Genomic DNA, 17,135 nt, shown 5'->3' with positions numbered 1-17,135 from the left:
TGGTGTGAGTTTTTTAGAAGAAGTGTAAGTAGTGCATCTTGCATCTGGTATGAACCTGCCGTTGGTATCCATGGTTAGCTACTTAAGTTTTTGGAATAACGTACTCTAGTTTGCACTAGATCTAGATGATTGGTACACTGCTTTTTCTGTTTGAACCTACAAAACTAGAAAATAGTGTTAGTATGGCAAATTATGTTAGCCAACTACAGTACATTGATGGGGTCAAGTGGGGACCTTGTACAAATCTCAACAGAGCTGTAAATATTTCTTGGGATCAGAACCCAAGTACTTTTTAGTGGGAATAGTCTATACTTTGTATCGAGAGATCTGAATTGTACTGAAATACCTCATAGGAGCTGCTATTATTAGTTGCAGTACTGTGAGCATCTTTGGAGTTTTAAATAAAATATTAACTTAAAACAAGAAACACAGGGTGGATTGGATGGAAATCTATTGTGCCACTATACTGTCAAACTGTCTGATAAAAATTCAGAAAGTTTTCTGGAGGGCTGACATGGCACTGATTTCTTCAACACTATTTTTAATGCTGGATTTCAAATTGTGATTATTCATTGTTTCTTTCTTAACATTTAGGTAAGGGAGGTAAAAACAGAAGACGAGGCAAGAATGAGAATGAATCAGAAAAAAGAGAACTGGTGTTCAAAGAAGATGGACAAGGTGAGACATATAGGTATTGGTGTTTTTTCATAAAATTGTGTTGGATGATCAATTTAATTTGGATGGCTATGGTTTTCAGGATTTGAAAATTCTGGGGAGGTGTATTTGTAGTTCCCCTTAACTAGGTGGGGAAAGATAGATCTCTTCACACTTTATCAAATGTGAAGTACAAAGATATGTGTTCTCTATCTCCCTTCCCCTCCCCAAGAAAATAACTCCTTTGCAAACTGAAAGAAATGATTAGCAACATGGAAAGAACAGATTGGAATATGTGATACTGGAATTAAGGACAGGGTGTGGGGACAAGAGTTCAAAAAAAACATTGATAATGCATTGATACATTTCTGGGCCTCTCCAGAGATACATACTTTGGTTTTACACATCAGATGATGCTTAAATTAACTGTGTGAAAGAGGAATGAATTGAGTGAAAATCTGATGAACAAGGTTTCCATTCTTAAAATGTTATATTGTGTGTATAATTAAGAGTTCATGAAACTTGGCCAAAAATCTAGCACACAAGTGTAGTGGACTGGTGTTAATGTATATTTTATTTTATGTAATCATTTAGAGGTTTTACTATTAAGTGGCATGCAAATTTTGTAAAATATATATATATGGATGAGCATTCAGACTATAGCCCTTTCTGTGGTGGTGCTGCAGTTGTGGAATTTCCTCTCCACTAAGGTCTGCAGGCTGTCTTGCTTTATAGTTTTCAACATCACACAATAATGTTCTTGTGCCTCAAGACACTTGTTTGACTTCCATTTAGCTTGTCTTGTGTTCCTTTTGTCTCATTTTGAGTTTAAAAGAAAGAACAAAGATTGATGTAAACATTTATATCCCTCTGTTCTTGTCTGAGGACAGCACATGGCAGCTGACAATGCTGAAATTATTGTACTAAAATAATATAAGCTATTTTGTAAATGCAACATACAATCAACAAAAATGACAATAATCCAGAAATCAGCTACATAGTGTCTGGGTCTTCCTGGGGAGAGTGTCACACAAGCTTGGCATCACTATCAAAAAGGGCTTTTCCTAGACACCATGGTTCCTTATTTGGCAAAGGTACCTAGAGCATGATCTGTGATGAACAGAAAGAATGGCGTGGTACAGAGGTTATACAGTGGGTCACTCATCTGTCCAGATCCCAAACTATTTAGCAGTTTAAGGGTTAAAACCAGAACCATGATTTGAGTCTGGTAACAAATATTACTCCAACCTTGTATGATCTATATGTTCTGACCACGAAAGCTTGGCAACAGGAATTTTCTGGATGCTGTATTAATTGAAGCTTTTAGATGCTTTACAGGGGCAGTCCTATGTAGTGTGAGTTATAGCAGGGGTTCCTGTGACGATCCCACCTTTGGCTCCAGCTGTGAGGTTCCCACCTGCTTGTGGCTACCGCCTTTCACTAGGCACCTCCTCAGGACACCACCAGTCAGGATCATCGTTTTTATTTTTTTCTCACTCCGCTCTAGCACAGATCTCTCAAGATCCCACTACTAGGCAGCACCACCAGCCACTCCCTGTAAACAATACTACTATGCCCTTATCTGGACAGGGAAAACCTTGCTTCAGTTGTCCATGCACTGGTAACCTCTAAACTTGACTACTGCAATGCACTCTACGTGGGGCTGCCTTTGAAGACGGTTCAGAAACTACAGCTTGTGCAAAATGCAGCGGCCAGACTGTTAACAGGGACCAGGCGGTCTGAACATATAACACCGGTTCTGGCCCGCTTGCACTGGCTGCCTATATGTTTCCGGGCCCGATTCAAGGTGCTGGTTTTAACTTATAAAGCCTTACACGGCCTGGGACCACAATACTTGATGGAACGTCTCTCCCAATATGAGCCTACCCGTACGCTGCGCTTAACATCAAAGGCCCTCCTCTGGGTGCCTACTCAGAGAGAAGCCTGGAGGGTGGTAACGAGAAAAAGGGCCTTTTCAGTGGTGGCCCCCGAACTATGGAATATCCTTCCTGATGAGGTACGCCTGGCGCCAACACTACTGTCTTTTCGGCGTCAGGTAAAAACCTTCCTCTTCTCCCAGGCATTTTAAACATTTTAAACATTTCAAACAGTTAAACATCTAAATTATTTAATATGTTGATATTTTAATTCTCTTAACGTTTTAACATTCTTACCAATTTCACATCTTAACATTTTCATATTTTAGTACTGAGTTAGTATTGAGTTTAGTATTGAGTTTTGCAGTTAGTTATGTTCTATTACGTTTACATTTTTTTTGTTTAATTCATTGTTAACTTGTGTTATATATGGCTTTTTTACTTGTACTTCAGATGTTTATGTGTTGTGAACTGCCCAGAGAGCTTCGGCTATGGGGCGGTATAGAAATTTAATTAATAATAAAATAAATACTGCTAGAGACTTCACCTTAGTCTCCCTATGGCTTGTTACTTTGTGTCTGGGTGCCCTTGCTGTCCACAGCCCCCCTGTATCTTTGTCTATAAAGCATACAATCCTGAGCTGCTCTGGATACTTGACGATGTTACAATTTCTTCCTTCACCGCTGCCACCATTAGATACAGTTTCCCTTCAGCCTTGGTAATTACGCTGCCCTCCCTTCTGGTCTGTATATCCCCAGCCAAGGATCAGGCTTTTGATAAACCAATAAAAGTATTTATTTGATAACACTAGGAAATAACAAGATTACTTTAGGAATGTTTAACAAGCGTTTGGTTTCATATAGTGTCACTCTTATGTTTCCAGTTATATATATTCTGTCCAAATATCAGCCTAATAGAATCCAAACCTCCCTCAGAACTCTGTCAACTCAATCCCAGCTGCCTCCCACTTCAGCTCCTTTCCAGTCACTCTTCCTCAACTCCCCAACCAACCTCTCCAACTCAGCTGTCATCCTCTCATTTATACCTTCAGCCATTCAAACCCTCAGCCAATCATCATCCAACATTCTCCCGCATTCTAGCCCATGTACTCCCCCCCTTACTCAATTCACTTACCATATATCCCTAAAAAACCTGCACTTACCATATTTACAGTTTTTAACATATAAGGACATCACATTTCCTAAATTGTGGTCTATGGATCATTCAGGTAGTCTGTGGTGTGTCTTTAAAAATACAAATAAAAATTATATAGCATGTAAACATAGCACATTACAATTGCTACAAAAAACAGAAAAATTGTAAGTGGTCTACTAACACCCTCAGCAATTTTTAAGTGGTCCCTGGAGAAGAAAAGATTGAGAGCCACTGTGCTACAGTAACAAAGCCTACTAATCAACAGTACTTCTCTCATAACTGGATTTAGTTTTAGTTTGTTCTCAATTATTCAGTCCCCCACAGATGACAAGCAATGGTTTAAGGTTTTCACTACCTCCCTAGGTCAGATATAAATGAGAGGGTGTGTTGGATATCACCAGCATACCAAAGTCTCCTTACTCTGATGTATGACCTTGTATGACTCCAAGCACCTAAAATTGCTATGTCTTGCTTTATAAGAGCTTGAGGTGGATCAGTTGGTGGATTTAGTAATCTAGTAGTACAGTCTATAGCCACATATTGTTGCTGGATGGATCCAGTTTTTTGTTGAGACATTTTAAAGAGGCATTTTTGGAAAAATGTGGGGTTGTGCCTCTTATGGTTGATTAAATAACTTTTGTGCTTTGGTTCTTCCATACAACTATCATGTTTCAACTGCTGTTTAATCTCTTCCAGAGTATGCCCAGGTTATCAAGATGTTGGGAAATGGCAGACTGGAGGCATTATGTTTTGATGGGGTAAAGAGGTTATGTCATATCAGAGGAAAGTTAAGAAAAAAGGTATGTTAAGACCACTCTGGTGTATGGTCACCATAAAATATATGACTAGATAAATCTTTAAATGAAAAAGCTGTATGAAAAATATGTATTTCTGACCAATAGTTCTGATAGCTTAGATGAATTGCTAGAATGGCGTGTGTGATTAAAGTTAGCTAATGACTTGAAGATTTTTAACTTTTTATAGAGTCAGTTATTCTGTAAAGTAGTCCATGGTACCCTGGTTTATTGACAGAACTATGCTGGAGTATGGGTTTTAATGTTACTGTATTGTGAAAACTGTTGCTCTATTCTCCTCAACTTCTGTCAGCATTTGCAGAACATAGCTGACACCATCACCATTTGTTCTCTCAATACTGGTCTGCTGAGTGTATCTAGAAAAATCTATAAACCATACTTACTCCACACTTCTCCTTTGAGCCTACTTTTTCCTTACTAAACAATTTTTCTGCAGCTTTCCTCCACTTAACTCTAGTTCAGAATGCCTGCTTGCTTTTCAAATCTTCCCTTTCCTGCTCTTCCACTGCTAAAGATTTTCCCATCTTCAAGAAAGCTTGAGATGTTTGAATTTTCAGACTTATACCTTGCTCTTCACTATATTCTGCTTGTATTCAGCTTGTGATTTCAGACTGGTTCTCCTACTTCAAGTCCAGGATGGAGTCCCGTAATCTCATGACTTTGCCTACACCTTGTTTCTTATTCTTCTCCCCTCTTCCCCAATTCTCAATCTGTTCCTGTTCTTTGCCTGTTTTCCGGCAGACAAAACCCTTCCTTCCACCTCTGAATTAATCATCTGCTGTACTCCAATAGCTTTCGTCAAGGTTTAAAATAGCTTTCTTGAGACCAAAGGTCCTTCCTTTATCCATCATGGTTCTTTTTGATTGGACGGGTTCCTTTTGCTAATAATTTATTTGTTGAATTCTTCTTATTCCTTGCCTTTCAAGATACTTTCCATTTTTGAGTCATCTATTTATTTTCTCTGCCTTACTGGGATCCTTGTGCCCATAGAGGGTTCTGAACACCCTGTTTGCTGCTTGTTATTCTGCACTTTTCTTGGTGATCACATTTTGTTGTGGCTTCATGACTGCCTTTCATGCTAAGAACTGTTGGTTGTTTAGAGTACTAGAGTTCCCAGGCAGTAGGTTTCCCATACAGAGTCCCGGTCTGGTCCAGCCCTCTTACGTCTCGTTCCAGCAAGAATCCACAGATACACAGGAACAGGTATTTAGGAAGAGCTTTACTTCATTGCATAAAGTTCTTGGTGACAAAACAGTACACACATACACCATACACTTAATCCGATTCCTAACTCCATCTCTCACCCACACATACGCTGTTCCCTGTTCCTATGCTTTATTGCCCTTGGGCTGATTAGGGCTCATTATGTTCAGCTGTGTGGCTGATGCAAGCCTTCTCTAATCTGTTACATAGTTAACCCTTTCATTCCCTGTTTGATTCCTTGGGAAGCAACATAGCCCAATAAGAACTTCCACACCTACTTTTCTACTGCCTTTGATTATGTCACCTCCAACTTCCATTATGCCCTTTCTTACTCCCACTCTTCTCTACATTGTGAGCCACTTGGAGCATTGTTAGTCGTGAAACAGCATACAAATTAATCTAAACTGCAAGCTTGCTACAATGTTATTCTCTGCTCCTAGAACACTGTTCTTTCTTATCTCTATAAAACCATCTTCTATTTCAGATCTCTCCTCCTGGTCTACTTCAATAAAACTTTCTCAGACTTACTTACTACCTCTTCCATTGCCTCCTGACTCTCCCCTAACATCCTCTTTTAGTATTTGTACTAATACTAATTGTAAACCTCTGTGTCTTCTTTCTAGTGTTGCCCCAACCCCATTTTTGTTCTAACTACAGGGAAGTCTTGCAAAGATAAGGAAATAGTTGCTTCTACCCACTTTCCCTTTGCTGGTAGATGCTGTGCCCACCTTTCCTCCTTTACCAGAGGACCACCACTACATCTTAATTCCTTTTGCATGATCACCACTTCAGTTCCTGGCTGCAGCTACTCTGTCCCAGCATCAGACATGTCTGTACAGCTGTTCCTGCTGCTAGAATAGTGTAATACTGATGGCGAAAGTTACTCAAGATAACCCAGCTTCTAAATAGCTGTGCTTCGCTTTTCTGAGGCGTGAGTCTTGAAAGTGCATCTTGCTTTTGCACTACTACTTTTTATTCCTTGTGGTTTCCCTGTTCAAGGATGTATAAACAAATAATGTGAAATCATCGTAGACTGGGTTGGCCCTGTTCATGAATGAAGCTGTAAAATTATTTCATAATTTAATAATATAATTATTATATGAGGCACAGTGTTATCCCACATTCAGTAGTTGAATTCTATAGTATCCAATCTAAGATGTGCTATTAATAGTGAGTCATGTTGTACTTGCTCCTGGAAACAAATTGTACCATTGGTATCACCTGAAGGGTGATTTTCTTAGGTAGTCTGACATCACGTGGGGATATAGCGCCATCTAGCGTCTGAAGGCAAGAATGGATCAAAGTCAAGACCTGGGGCATTGAGCCCCTCCCACTCCAGTTCATTCGTGACGAGACCAAAGTGAGAGACATATCTGAAAAGACATAAAAGGCCAACGGGCCTAACAGCAAGGAAACAGTGTTCCAAAACATGACCCAAAGATCGCAAGCATATTAAACAGGTCCAAATTGGTCTTGACTTGGTAAAAAAGTTTAAATATTATAACACTGAAGAGTAATAAGTGGTAAGGTAGCAAAAAAACCCAAATCCTCCAAAAAGGGAGGGCCGTGATGTCGGACTACCTAAGAAAATCACCCTTCAGGTGATACCAATGGTACATTTTCCTTAGGTAGTCTGACATCACGTGGGATGTACCAAAGCAGCCCCTAATAGGGAGGGACCGCCTCTTGGCTACTTAGCAGATATAACCTGTTGTAAAACACGCCTCCCGAATGAGGCATCAGCAGAAGCGTAACGGTCTATCTTATAATGTCTTGTGAAAGAATTTGTGGTAGACCATACAGCCGCTCTGCAAATCTCTGCTATAGGAGCATTGGTTCCAAAGGCAGCCGTAGTGGCAGCTGACCTAGTGGAATGTGCCATTATGTTACGAGGCACTGGCAGCTGAAGGGACTCATAGGCCAATGCAATACAGGCACGCAACCAACAAGATAACGTAGAGCTAGACACCTTTTTCCCCAGAGTACGCGGGTGAAAGGATACAAATAAGGAATCCGTTGGCCGTATGTCCTGGGTGCGAGACAGGTATGTCTTGAGGGCCCTCCGGACATCTAGCGAGTGCCAGGCCTTCTCGAGCGGATGAACAGGATCCGGACAGAACGAAGGCAAAACAATGTCTTGGTTACAGTGGAACGCCGAAATGACCTTGGGACAGAAGGAAGGATCTAGACGTAGTACAACTGAGTCCTTATGGAAAATAAAGAGATGGCGGGCCGAGGACAGTGCCCCCAACTCTGAGATTCTTCTTGCTGAGGTGATCGCCACGAGGAACAGGACTTTGAAGGCCAAAAGACTTAAAGGCACAGATCGAAGGGGCTCAAAAGGAGGGCGCTGCAGGGCTTGCAGGACCTTCGGTAAACTCCACGACGGAAAGCGATGACAAACTGCTGGCGACAGTAGGATGGCCCCCTTCAAAAAACGTTTGACCAGTGGGTGTGAACCCATAGGACTAGTAGGAGACGTGACGGAGAGAATAGATGAAATGGTGGCGGCGTAAGGTGTTAGGTTTCAGTCCCATCTTCAGGCCTCTATGTAAAAATTGCAGTAGATGTTGAACCTTGGCCTGAGATGGTAGAACGTTTTGAGAGTCACACCAACTAGTGAAGGTAGTCCAGGTGCTCTGGTAGACCTGAGAGGTTGACTGCTTTCAAGACGCGAGAATTGTGTCCTTAGACAGTCCCGAATGAATCAAATGTCTGCGTTCAAATGCCACGCTGTCAGATTGAGCCATTCGGGATCCGGATGCCAAATCGGGCCCTGAGATAGAAGATCTGGTCTGAGTGGCAACCTCCAAGACTCTGTCACTGAAAGGGAGAGCAGGTCGGAGAACCACGGCTGACGAGGCCAGTACGGTGCTATCAGGATCAGATGGGCCCTTTCGCGTCGCAGCTTCCTGATGGTCCTGCCCAATAGCAGTATCGGGGGGAAAGCATATAGGAGGCCTGCTGGCCACTGAGTCAACAGTGCATCCATCGATTCCGCGTCGTTGTCCAGATACCTGGAGAAGTAGCAAGGTAGCTGGTAATTGTGACTGGATGCAAACAGATCCACCGAGAGGATGCCGAACCATCGTTGGAGAAGGCTGAACACCATGGGGTGTAGCTTCCATTCTCCCGGGATCACTTGTTGTCTGCTGAGCCAGTCTGCCGCAACGTTTAACACACCTCAGAGATGTTCTGCTCTCAGTGGAAGTAGATGTATTTCGGCCCATTGGAAGAGTTGAGATGCTTCCGCCTGGAGGCACCGTGACCTGGTGCCCCCTTGTCTGTTCAGATGTGATTTCACACAAGTATTGTCCGTGTGAATCAATACGTGGTCCAGAAGGAACAAGGGTTGAAAATGCCAAAGAGCCAGATGGACCGCTCTTAGTTCCAGCCAGTTGAAATTGTGACTTGCTTCCGTGTTGGACCATACTCCCTGAACATATTGTGAATTGCAATGGGCCCCCCATTCGGACAGACTGGCATCTGTGGTGAGTATGGTCCTGTCTGGTTCTCGGAATGGGGTTCCCAGTCTGAGATTTTTGGCCGTAGCCCACCAATGGAAAGAGGTCCGGAGAGATGGGTGCAGGTGGACCGTACGGTGGTTGGATGTGGCAATGTCCTGTTGGAGAGTAAGGCCCACTGTAAGGGTCGAGTGTGGTGCTGAGCCCATGGCACGATGTGAATGGTCGAGACAAACATTCCCAGAGCCCTTGCCAGAAGCATTAAGTCCACCCTCGAACGACATGCGAGGTGTAGAGCCATCTGTGTGATGGCCGTAATTCGATCTGGTGACAAAAAGACCATGGCCTGCGTGGTGTCTAGAATTGCACCCAAATGTTGTAATCTCTGAGTTGGTAGTAGTTGACTTTTGTCATAGTTCACCAGCCAACCATGGGTGCGTAGAGCCATAAGAGCAGAGTGGACATGAAAGAGGGCCAAATCTCTGGAACTTGCTCGAATTAACAGATCGTCCAAGTAAGGATAAATGTGGACTCCCTGGAGGCGGAGATAAGCCACCAGGGTTAGTAGCACTTTGGTGAATACTCGCGGGGACGACAAGAGACCGAAAGGCATTGCCCGATATTGGAAGTGATGGGGGCCGAAGGCAAATTGCAGGGAACGTCTGTGGGTTGGACAGATGGGCACATGAAGGTAAGCTTCTTTGAGATCTATGGAAGCCAGAAAGTCCCCTTCGTGTAGTGCCTCTACAATTGACGCCAGGGACTCCATCTTGAACCGTCAGTATTTCACGAAACGGTTGACAAATTTGAGATCTAGTACCACCCTCCATGACTGATCTCTCTTGGGAACTGCAAATAGGAGGGAGTAAACCCCTTGTGCTCTCTCCTCCGGTGGTACAGGTTCTATTGCAGCTATGTCGAGAAGATGGGTTATGGCTTCCCGCATGATCCGGCACCTGTCTCGAACTCTGGGTAGAGTGGATGGAATGAACCTGTCTGGAGGGGTCAGCCAAAATTTCAGTTCGTAACCATGGAGGAATAGATCTCTGACCCAAGCGACCCGTGTCAGACATAACCAGTGACTTGCAAACATTAGCAATCTGCCCCCCACAGGGAAAGCGTCATTATTGTCTTTGCTGACGAGCTCCCGTGCCATAAGTTGAAGTTGAGGCCCCTTGACTTCCCCTGTTCTGTGCTCTGGCTTGGAAACGTTGCCTGTTCCAGGATCCCCTGGAGGAGCGGAAACCAGAAGATCGAAAGTCGCGGCCTCACCCTGCAGGCCGCGCTCCTCGAAAGGGCTGAAAGAAGCGATATGGGGTGAAACGTCTGAAAGCCCTACGATCCTCTCTCTTAGAAGTGGCCAATACTGGCCTTCGGCTGTCTTTAGGGTCTACCAAGACTGCCTTGAGGGCTTCGTCTCCGAAGAGTAAAGACCCAGAAAAGGGTGCTCTAGACAAGTTGCCCTTGGCCGTAGAATCAGCGTCCCAGTGCCTGAGCCAAAGGGTACGTCGAGCTACCACCTGTGAGGCTAGAGCTCGCGCGCCCAGCTGGGTGGCATCCAGTGTGGCGTCGGCTACGAAGGCTGCTGTCTTGTGTAATTTTACCAGGCCCTTGTGGAGTTTGACAGGGTCTGGTTTGGGAACCAAGAGTTCGTCTAGCCACATCATAGCCGCTCTTGAAAATATGGAAGCTGAAGCAGACGCCTGAATAGTAAAGGCAGTAGCCTCGTGGTTTTTACGCAAGGCGTAGTCCATGCGGCGTTCAAAGGGGTCCTTTAGTTGTGATTCCCCTTGCTTTGGAAGAAGCGAGTGCGAAACTAAACTGGAGACTGGATCATCGATGCCTGGAACGAGCAAGCGATTCATAAAGTCCGGGTCCAGTGCATAGAGCCTTTTGGCCATAATGGAAAAGCGGCGTGCCTGCAGAGGATGATCCAGCTCTTCCTTGGCCAGCTTGCCAATGGGGTCCAGCACAGGAAGGTAATGATCCAAAGATTTTGGAGACTTAAGGACTTTAGCCCCTTTCATGGGGAGAGTGGTAGATTCGGGCTGTGTAGTTTGAAGGCCCAATGTGCCCAAAGCTCTGCGAGATAGCGGAAGAAAGTCGGCTGCATCAAACAGGCGATATGAGGTGTCCTCCTCAAAGTCTGCCTCGTCACTCCACTCATCCCCTTCCGCTTGAAGAGAATAATCTGGGTCCTCCAACCCAGGGCTGTCATCTCCAATCCTGCCTCTAGCAACGTCAAATGGGTTGGGCGAGGGGAGCGGTACCACATCAGAACAGCCACATGGGGCTGGGGCACAGGAAGGGTGCTGTTCGCTGTGCTGAGTCAATGGAGCTGTCTGGACTCTCGACTGATCTGAGAAGAGGCTTAGTATATCTTTCAACTGCATCAGGAATTCAGGAGACAACTGCAGTCCTGGTACAGAGGCAGGTAGTTGCCCTGATAGCGGACCAGCAGGCGGTTGTGCTTGTGGAGGAACAACAACAGTGGGCTCACTGGGCAGGAGCGGCAGGCTAGATTGTGAGTGGCAGACCCCAGGCTGGTCAGGAAAACCCTCGAAGTCATCCTCAGATGACCCAGCTGGAGAGTGAAAGAGTGCTGTCAAGTGCTCTTGGTTAGCAGCTTGAGAATGTGGCACAGAAATGTAACACGTGTTTTTGGTGGCACTGTGGCGAGACAGGTGTTTAGTTTTAGCCACGGCCTTGGAGTGCAGCCTGGGCAGTTTCTGATTTGCAGACTTATGATGCGAGGACTTGCAGGGTCTCTTAGCCGCTGCTGAATGTGCATCTGAGTGTTGATCCGCCATTCTGAGCGCCCAGCAATGCTATACCAACACACGCACAGAGGTGGGGGGTGTGGTGTGGCAAGGGACTTTCACCACCACACGGTATATATAACACCAACACACGCACAGAGGTGGTGGGTGCGGTGTGGCGGAGTACTATCACCAACACACGCACAGAGGTGGGGGCTGCGGTGGGGCGTACAATTCCAATTTACAGCTGCGGCGCAGATAATTTCAAGGTGCAGTCCGAATATGCAGTTGCTGTGCAGAGGCACTTCTTGTAAAAATAAGTCCTACAGGCACTTGGATAGCCTGACTAAATAACTGTACAAACAAGTGAAGGAGAACAGAAAGGGCGGGGAAAATGGGCAGATCAAAATGGCGCCCGTGAAAAAGGGCGGGAATTTCAATCAAAATGGCGGCCTGGAAGAAGGCACAATGGCGGGCAGGCAAGGGTTCCTGGTGCTTTAGAAGGCCTGTAATGGCTGCGGCAGTAGTCAGGCAGACAGATAGGGGAGGAGGAGCAAGGGTGAGCTCCAAGCGCAGCGTATAAACGATGACGCTCTTTAAATGTGAAAAAGGCTGGGGGGGGTTCTCCCATGGCCATCTGAAGAGCCTCAAGGCAGAAAGAGGCTAGCAGAGGAGCCGCAAAGGCGAGCTCCAACTGCCCCTTGCCGAGGGAGGCCGCCGCCTATCACTTCAGCCCAATAGCAGCCCCTGCCAAAAAAGCAGAAGTTAAAGGAGCCGCAGCCGCGGCTCCCGACGAAACGAGTGAAAGCTCTAGGCAAAAATCAGGCAAAAAAGGCAGCAGCCTTTCGCCGCAGCTGCGGCTCCCGGTGAGGTAAAAAGCAAGAAAAGACGGCCACCACCTGGAGGAGGCGGCGGCGGCAAGGCAGGGGAAGGGCTGACGGGAGAGCCGCAGCTGCAGCTCTCAGGGCTCGTCCCAAAAGAGAGGGGAGCCCAATAAAATTAGACGGTGGGGAGACATTGAAAAGGAAAAAATACTAAAACACTGGCCGAAAAGAGAGCAGCAGCCGCGGCTCTCAGGGAATGCTCGTCTCTTGGAGACGGGAGCCAAAAGGGAAAACAGCAGCCGCCGGATTCCATCAAAGAGGAGAAAATACTAAAACACTGGCTGAAAAGAAAGCCGCAACTGCGGCTCTCAAGGAAGGCTCGTCTCTGGGAGACGGGAGCCAAAAGGGAAAACAGCAGCCGCCGGATTCCTCAGCAAAAGGACCAAAAGGGGGAAACAAAGTGAGGTAAAAATAAAAATACCCCCCAAAAATAAGGTCCCAGACAATAGAAAAAGAGAGTGAGGGAGAGAAGAAACAAGAAGAATTTTGACAGTCCCACACACTCAAACTTAGCTACAGTAGAAGATCCAAACGCCTCGAACGAAGGAAGGCCAGAATGAACTGGAGTGGGAGGGGCTCGATGCCCCAGGTCTTGACTTCAGTCCATTCTTGCCTTCGGACGCTAGATGGCACTATATCCCCACGTGATGCAGGACTACCTAAGGAAAACCAGCATTTGCTTTAGAAACCTCCAGATATATTCCGTTGTAGAGTAGTAAGGCATGCTACTAATTTTATGGACTTAGATGAAGTTAAAGCCACTTGAGGTGGCTGACACTCCATGGGAAGAAAAATAGTGCACTATTTTTTACTTTGCAGTTCAGAAAATCCTAATGATCCTAATGTTAGATCTAGGTGTTGTAGGACTTTAATTGTTTGTTTGAATTGTAGGTTTGGATAAATACATCAGATATCATATTGGTGGGTTTAAGAGACTACCAGGTAAATATTGTTCATTTGCGTTGTTTGGATTATTGTAAAAGTAAATCAGAGACCTGAGTTAATAATGTTTTACTGTAAATAGAACCTTTCCTTTCTATAGGTGGTGTAAACATTTAAAGCCCAAATACTTCTGATCCCTCTATTGAATGTATTATATAAATCCACCTACACCAAGTAGAGTCTTAGGGAGAAGGGAAAATATTATAAAATGTATGGAATATGTGCTAAAGCATGTTTTGTTTCAAGCCCAGCTTTTGATAGCTTTGCATTTTAAAGCAAGTCAAAGCACTTTGCACAATATGATCAAGGTAAATGGGAAAGAAAGGGTGAGAGAAATCAAGCTTTAGCAAAGTTAGTAAATAACCAAATGTTTACACAATTGGGTTAATAAATAGAATTAATACAGAGCTTCTGGAGAGTCAAAACTGGCACACATTCTCAGTAGACCTTACCACAGTATTGCAGGAAGGCTAGTATTTTCCGTATATGACAGATGGTGTGGCTGAAAAAGTGTGGCTTGACTTGCACCACATAAAAATGGTACATAGCTCATTTACTTATCCTCTACACCAGAGGTGGGGAAGCAATGGTCTCCAGGCCTGTCATGGCCCTTCAGAGAGTCTTATTTGGCTCCTGAGGCCTTTTCCCCTAAATCCCACCGACCAACTGATGTCACTAGTGATGTCAGCTGACGGGTAAGATGATAGGGATTAATCGTGTAGCCTGCACAATCAGGTTCCCAGGAGGGAGCAAGATCGCACAGCGAAAGCACCAGGATTTAATCCCTGTTCAACACGGATTAAAGCCCTGCACAACGACGTCCTTCAAAATGGCTTGCGCGCACACACAAGCTATTTAGAGACACTTTTGCAAAGGCTTTATCACGTCTCCTGTGGTCCCATTTTCTCAAATGGGAGCACGGGCTATGTTAAAGCTTTGTCCAAGTGTCCCCCCTTCCCAATAACTTCCTGACATTGGGGACAAAGGGGGAGGGGAGACACTTAGCAAAGTCTTCGAGTGTCCTCCCCTTCTCCTCCAAATCTGTGATGTTGAGAATTTAAAACAGGAAGGGGGAAAGACTTGAAAACTTTTTAAAAGTCCCCGCTTCCCCTTCAAGTCCCTGATATTGGGACCTTAATGGGGGAAGGGGGGAGACTTGGAAAGGACCTTTTCTTCTCTCCCTTCAGGTGGTACAGGAAGTTTGAGAAGGAAGCCAGTGGGATTCCCAATCACCAACAGGAAGTGCTGGTAGGGGGTGGGGGGACAAAGGAGAGAGATAAGCTTTCTCTCTTTCATCCCTCTCCCCTCATTGTTGCCACTGCCTGTGGTGCCAGAAAGGTCATCCCTGCTCTGCACTTCCAGAACTTGTAATAATAATTTTTAGTATTGAAACTGCTTTCAGTGTATAAACTTGAGAAGTACATGCCTCTATAGCAGCCTTTCCCAACCAGTGTGCCTCCAGATGTTGTTGGACTACAACTACCATCAGCCTCAGCCAGCATTGCCAATGGTCAGGAAAGATGGGAATTGTGGTCCAACAACACCTGGAGGCACACTGGTTGGGAAAGGCTGCTCTATAGGCTCTGCCAACAAAAGTATGTCAGAATAAAGCATCTCTTAAGGGGCTAGGGGACTGCTTTCCTCGGTGTATATGGCTTGACAAGAAATAATATTTTAAATGTCCAGTTAAAGTAAGTTTTGATCTAGATTAATTTTTTTCTGATATACTGGTTACTAGTAACTTTAATATTATTTAGGATAACAAGGCTGATGTCATTCTAAAGTACAATGCAGATGAAGCCAGAAGTCTGAAAGCATATGGAGAACTCCCTGAGCATGGTAAGAATTTCTTAGGTCATATCGGAAGACATTATAAATAAGAGGAGGAAATACAATAAAACATCTGCTAATATGCGTTTCTAATTTGTTTTAATTTTAACTAGCCAAAATTAATGAAACTGATACATTTGGGCCTGGTGATGATGACGAAATCCAATTTGATGATATTGGAGATGATGATGAAGATATTGATGATGTAAGTACCTGGAAAGTAATAAGGTAGTTGTTCCATGGTTATCGAGTGCTAACAATTGTAGCATTCAACTCAAGTTATATAGCTTGCCCAGGGGTCTACAGATTGTATCTGTGCTTGATAACAAAGAATTATTTTTACTGTCCAGCAGGAATGTAGCAAAAGTGTCCCAAGTAGGTGCAGAGAGACGTTCCTTTTCCACTGAGCAAGTGTGCCCTGCCCTCCCTCTACAGAATTAAGAAGGGCTTTATAGTACATGATTGGATTGCTCCCACATTTGTCTGAGTCCTTTCATGTTTCTCTTGAAATTATAGTATTGCCTCATTTCCCTAGCAAGTAAGCCATATCATACATAAGTAGAGAATGCAGATTCCCTCACAAAAATTTAGTCCATTGTTTTCCAGCTCCTGTTCCGCAAGTAATCCCTACTGTGCTAATGGGTGATCCTGTGAATAATTAGGTCTGCCCAAGCCTATTGATTTCTTTGGGGCCAGAGCACAGCCCAGTAGAAATATAGTTTGAGCCTGTCTACATTTTTCTGCCAGCTTCTTTTTCCTGAGTTTAGATCTTTTATACTGCACAGAATGGGGCTGTAAGACTCGTAGGTACATGGTCATCTGCAGGGGTTAACAAAAATTGTTAACAAAAACTATGTTTGCCAAACCATGCCCCTCCACCAAGGAACAGGGTCTTTTGCCTGACCTCATGCTGCATCTCTGAAATGTAGCACTAGGCCACCCTGGCCTCCTACTGGAAGGAAGGGTGGCATATAAATCTAATAAATAAATATGAACAAGCTGAAACTAAATCCTGAGGAAGTCTTGTGGGTGTGAAGTTCCTCGGTCTTGGAATTAGGTAATTTGCCTGTTCTGGATAGGACTGCACTTTTCCAAAGCAACAGGTGCACAGCTTGGCAGTGCTTCTGATTCATATCACTGGAAGTCCAGGTGGCTGCAGTGACTAGGAATGTGTTTAACTAGCGTTGGCTCTCACACAGACTACAAGTGTTCCTGGTCAGGAATAAACTGGCCACTGTGATTCACGCATTGGTAACCTCAAGACTGGACTACTATAATGCTTTTTATATACGGCTGCCCTTAAGGCTGGTCCAAAATATAAGAACATAAGCTGCAGCCAGTGCAAAATGTGACAGCTAGGTTACTTAATGGGCTATCTTACCACATGCACATTAAACTGCTTTTAAAGGAATTGCACTGACTGCCAGTAAGGAACCGGGCCAGGTCATTAATGACCCGATTTCTTTTTCCTCCAATAACTTTTCATTTTTCCCATCCCCTCCAATTTTTTTGCTTTGTAGAGAATTATCATTATATGATGATTATTAGAATA

General features: G+C 44.5%; 1 protein-coding gene across 2 annotated transcripts in view; it reads left to right on the top strand.

The window, feature by feature from the left end:
- Positions 1 to 17,135, top strand: part of EIF1AX (eukaryotic translation initiation factor 1A X-linked) — a 30,531-nt gene that overhangs the window by 1,693 nt on the left and 11,703 nt on the right. The window contains exons 2-6 of one of the 2 annotated variants that reach the window (XM_061627281.1): positions 595 to 678; positions 4,383 to 4,486; positions 13,703 to 13,753; positions 15,511 to 15,592; positions 15,697 to 15,788. In XM_061627281.1, the coding sequence (XP_061483265.1) occupies positions 595 to 678; positions 4,383 to 4,486; positions 13,703 to 13,753; positions 15,511 to 15,592; positions 15,697 to 15,788 (413 nt within the window). The remainder of the gene's footprint in view (positions 1 to 594; positions 679 to 4,382; positions 4,487 to 13,702; positions 13,754 to 15,510; positions 15,593 to 15,696; positions 15,789 to 17,135) is intronic. The other variant, XM_061627282.1, reaches the window with a different exon arrangement.

This window comes from Rhineura floridana, chromosome 5 (genome assembly GCF_030035675.1).
Source record: "Rhineura floridana isolate rRhiFlo1 chromosome 5, rRhiFlo1.hap2, whole genome shotgun sequence".
Taxonomy (NCBI): Eukaryota; Metazoa; Chordata; class Lepidosauria; order Squamata; family Rhineuridae; genus Rhineura; species Rhineura floridana.
Note: the sequence above shows the minus strand (reverse complement) of the source record. Positions and strands in the feature narration are given on the sequence as shown.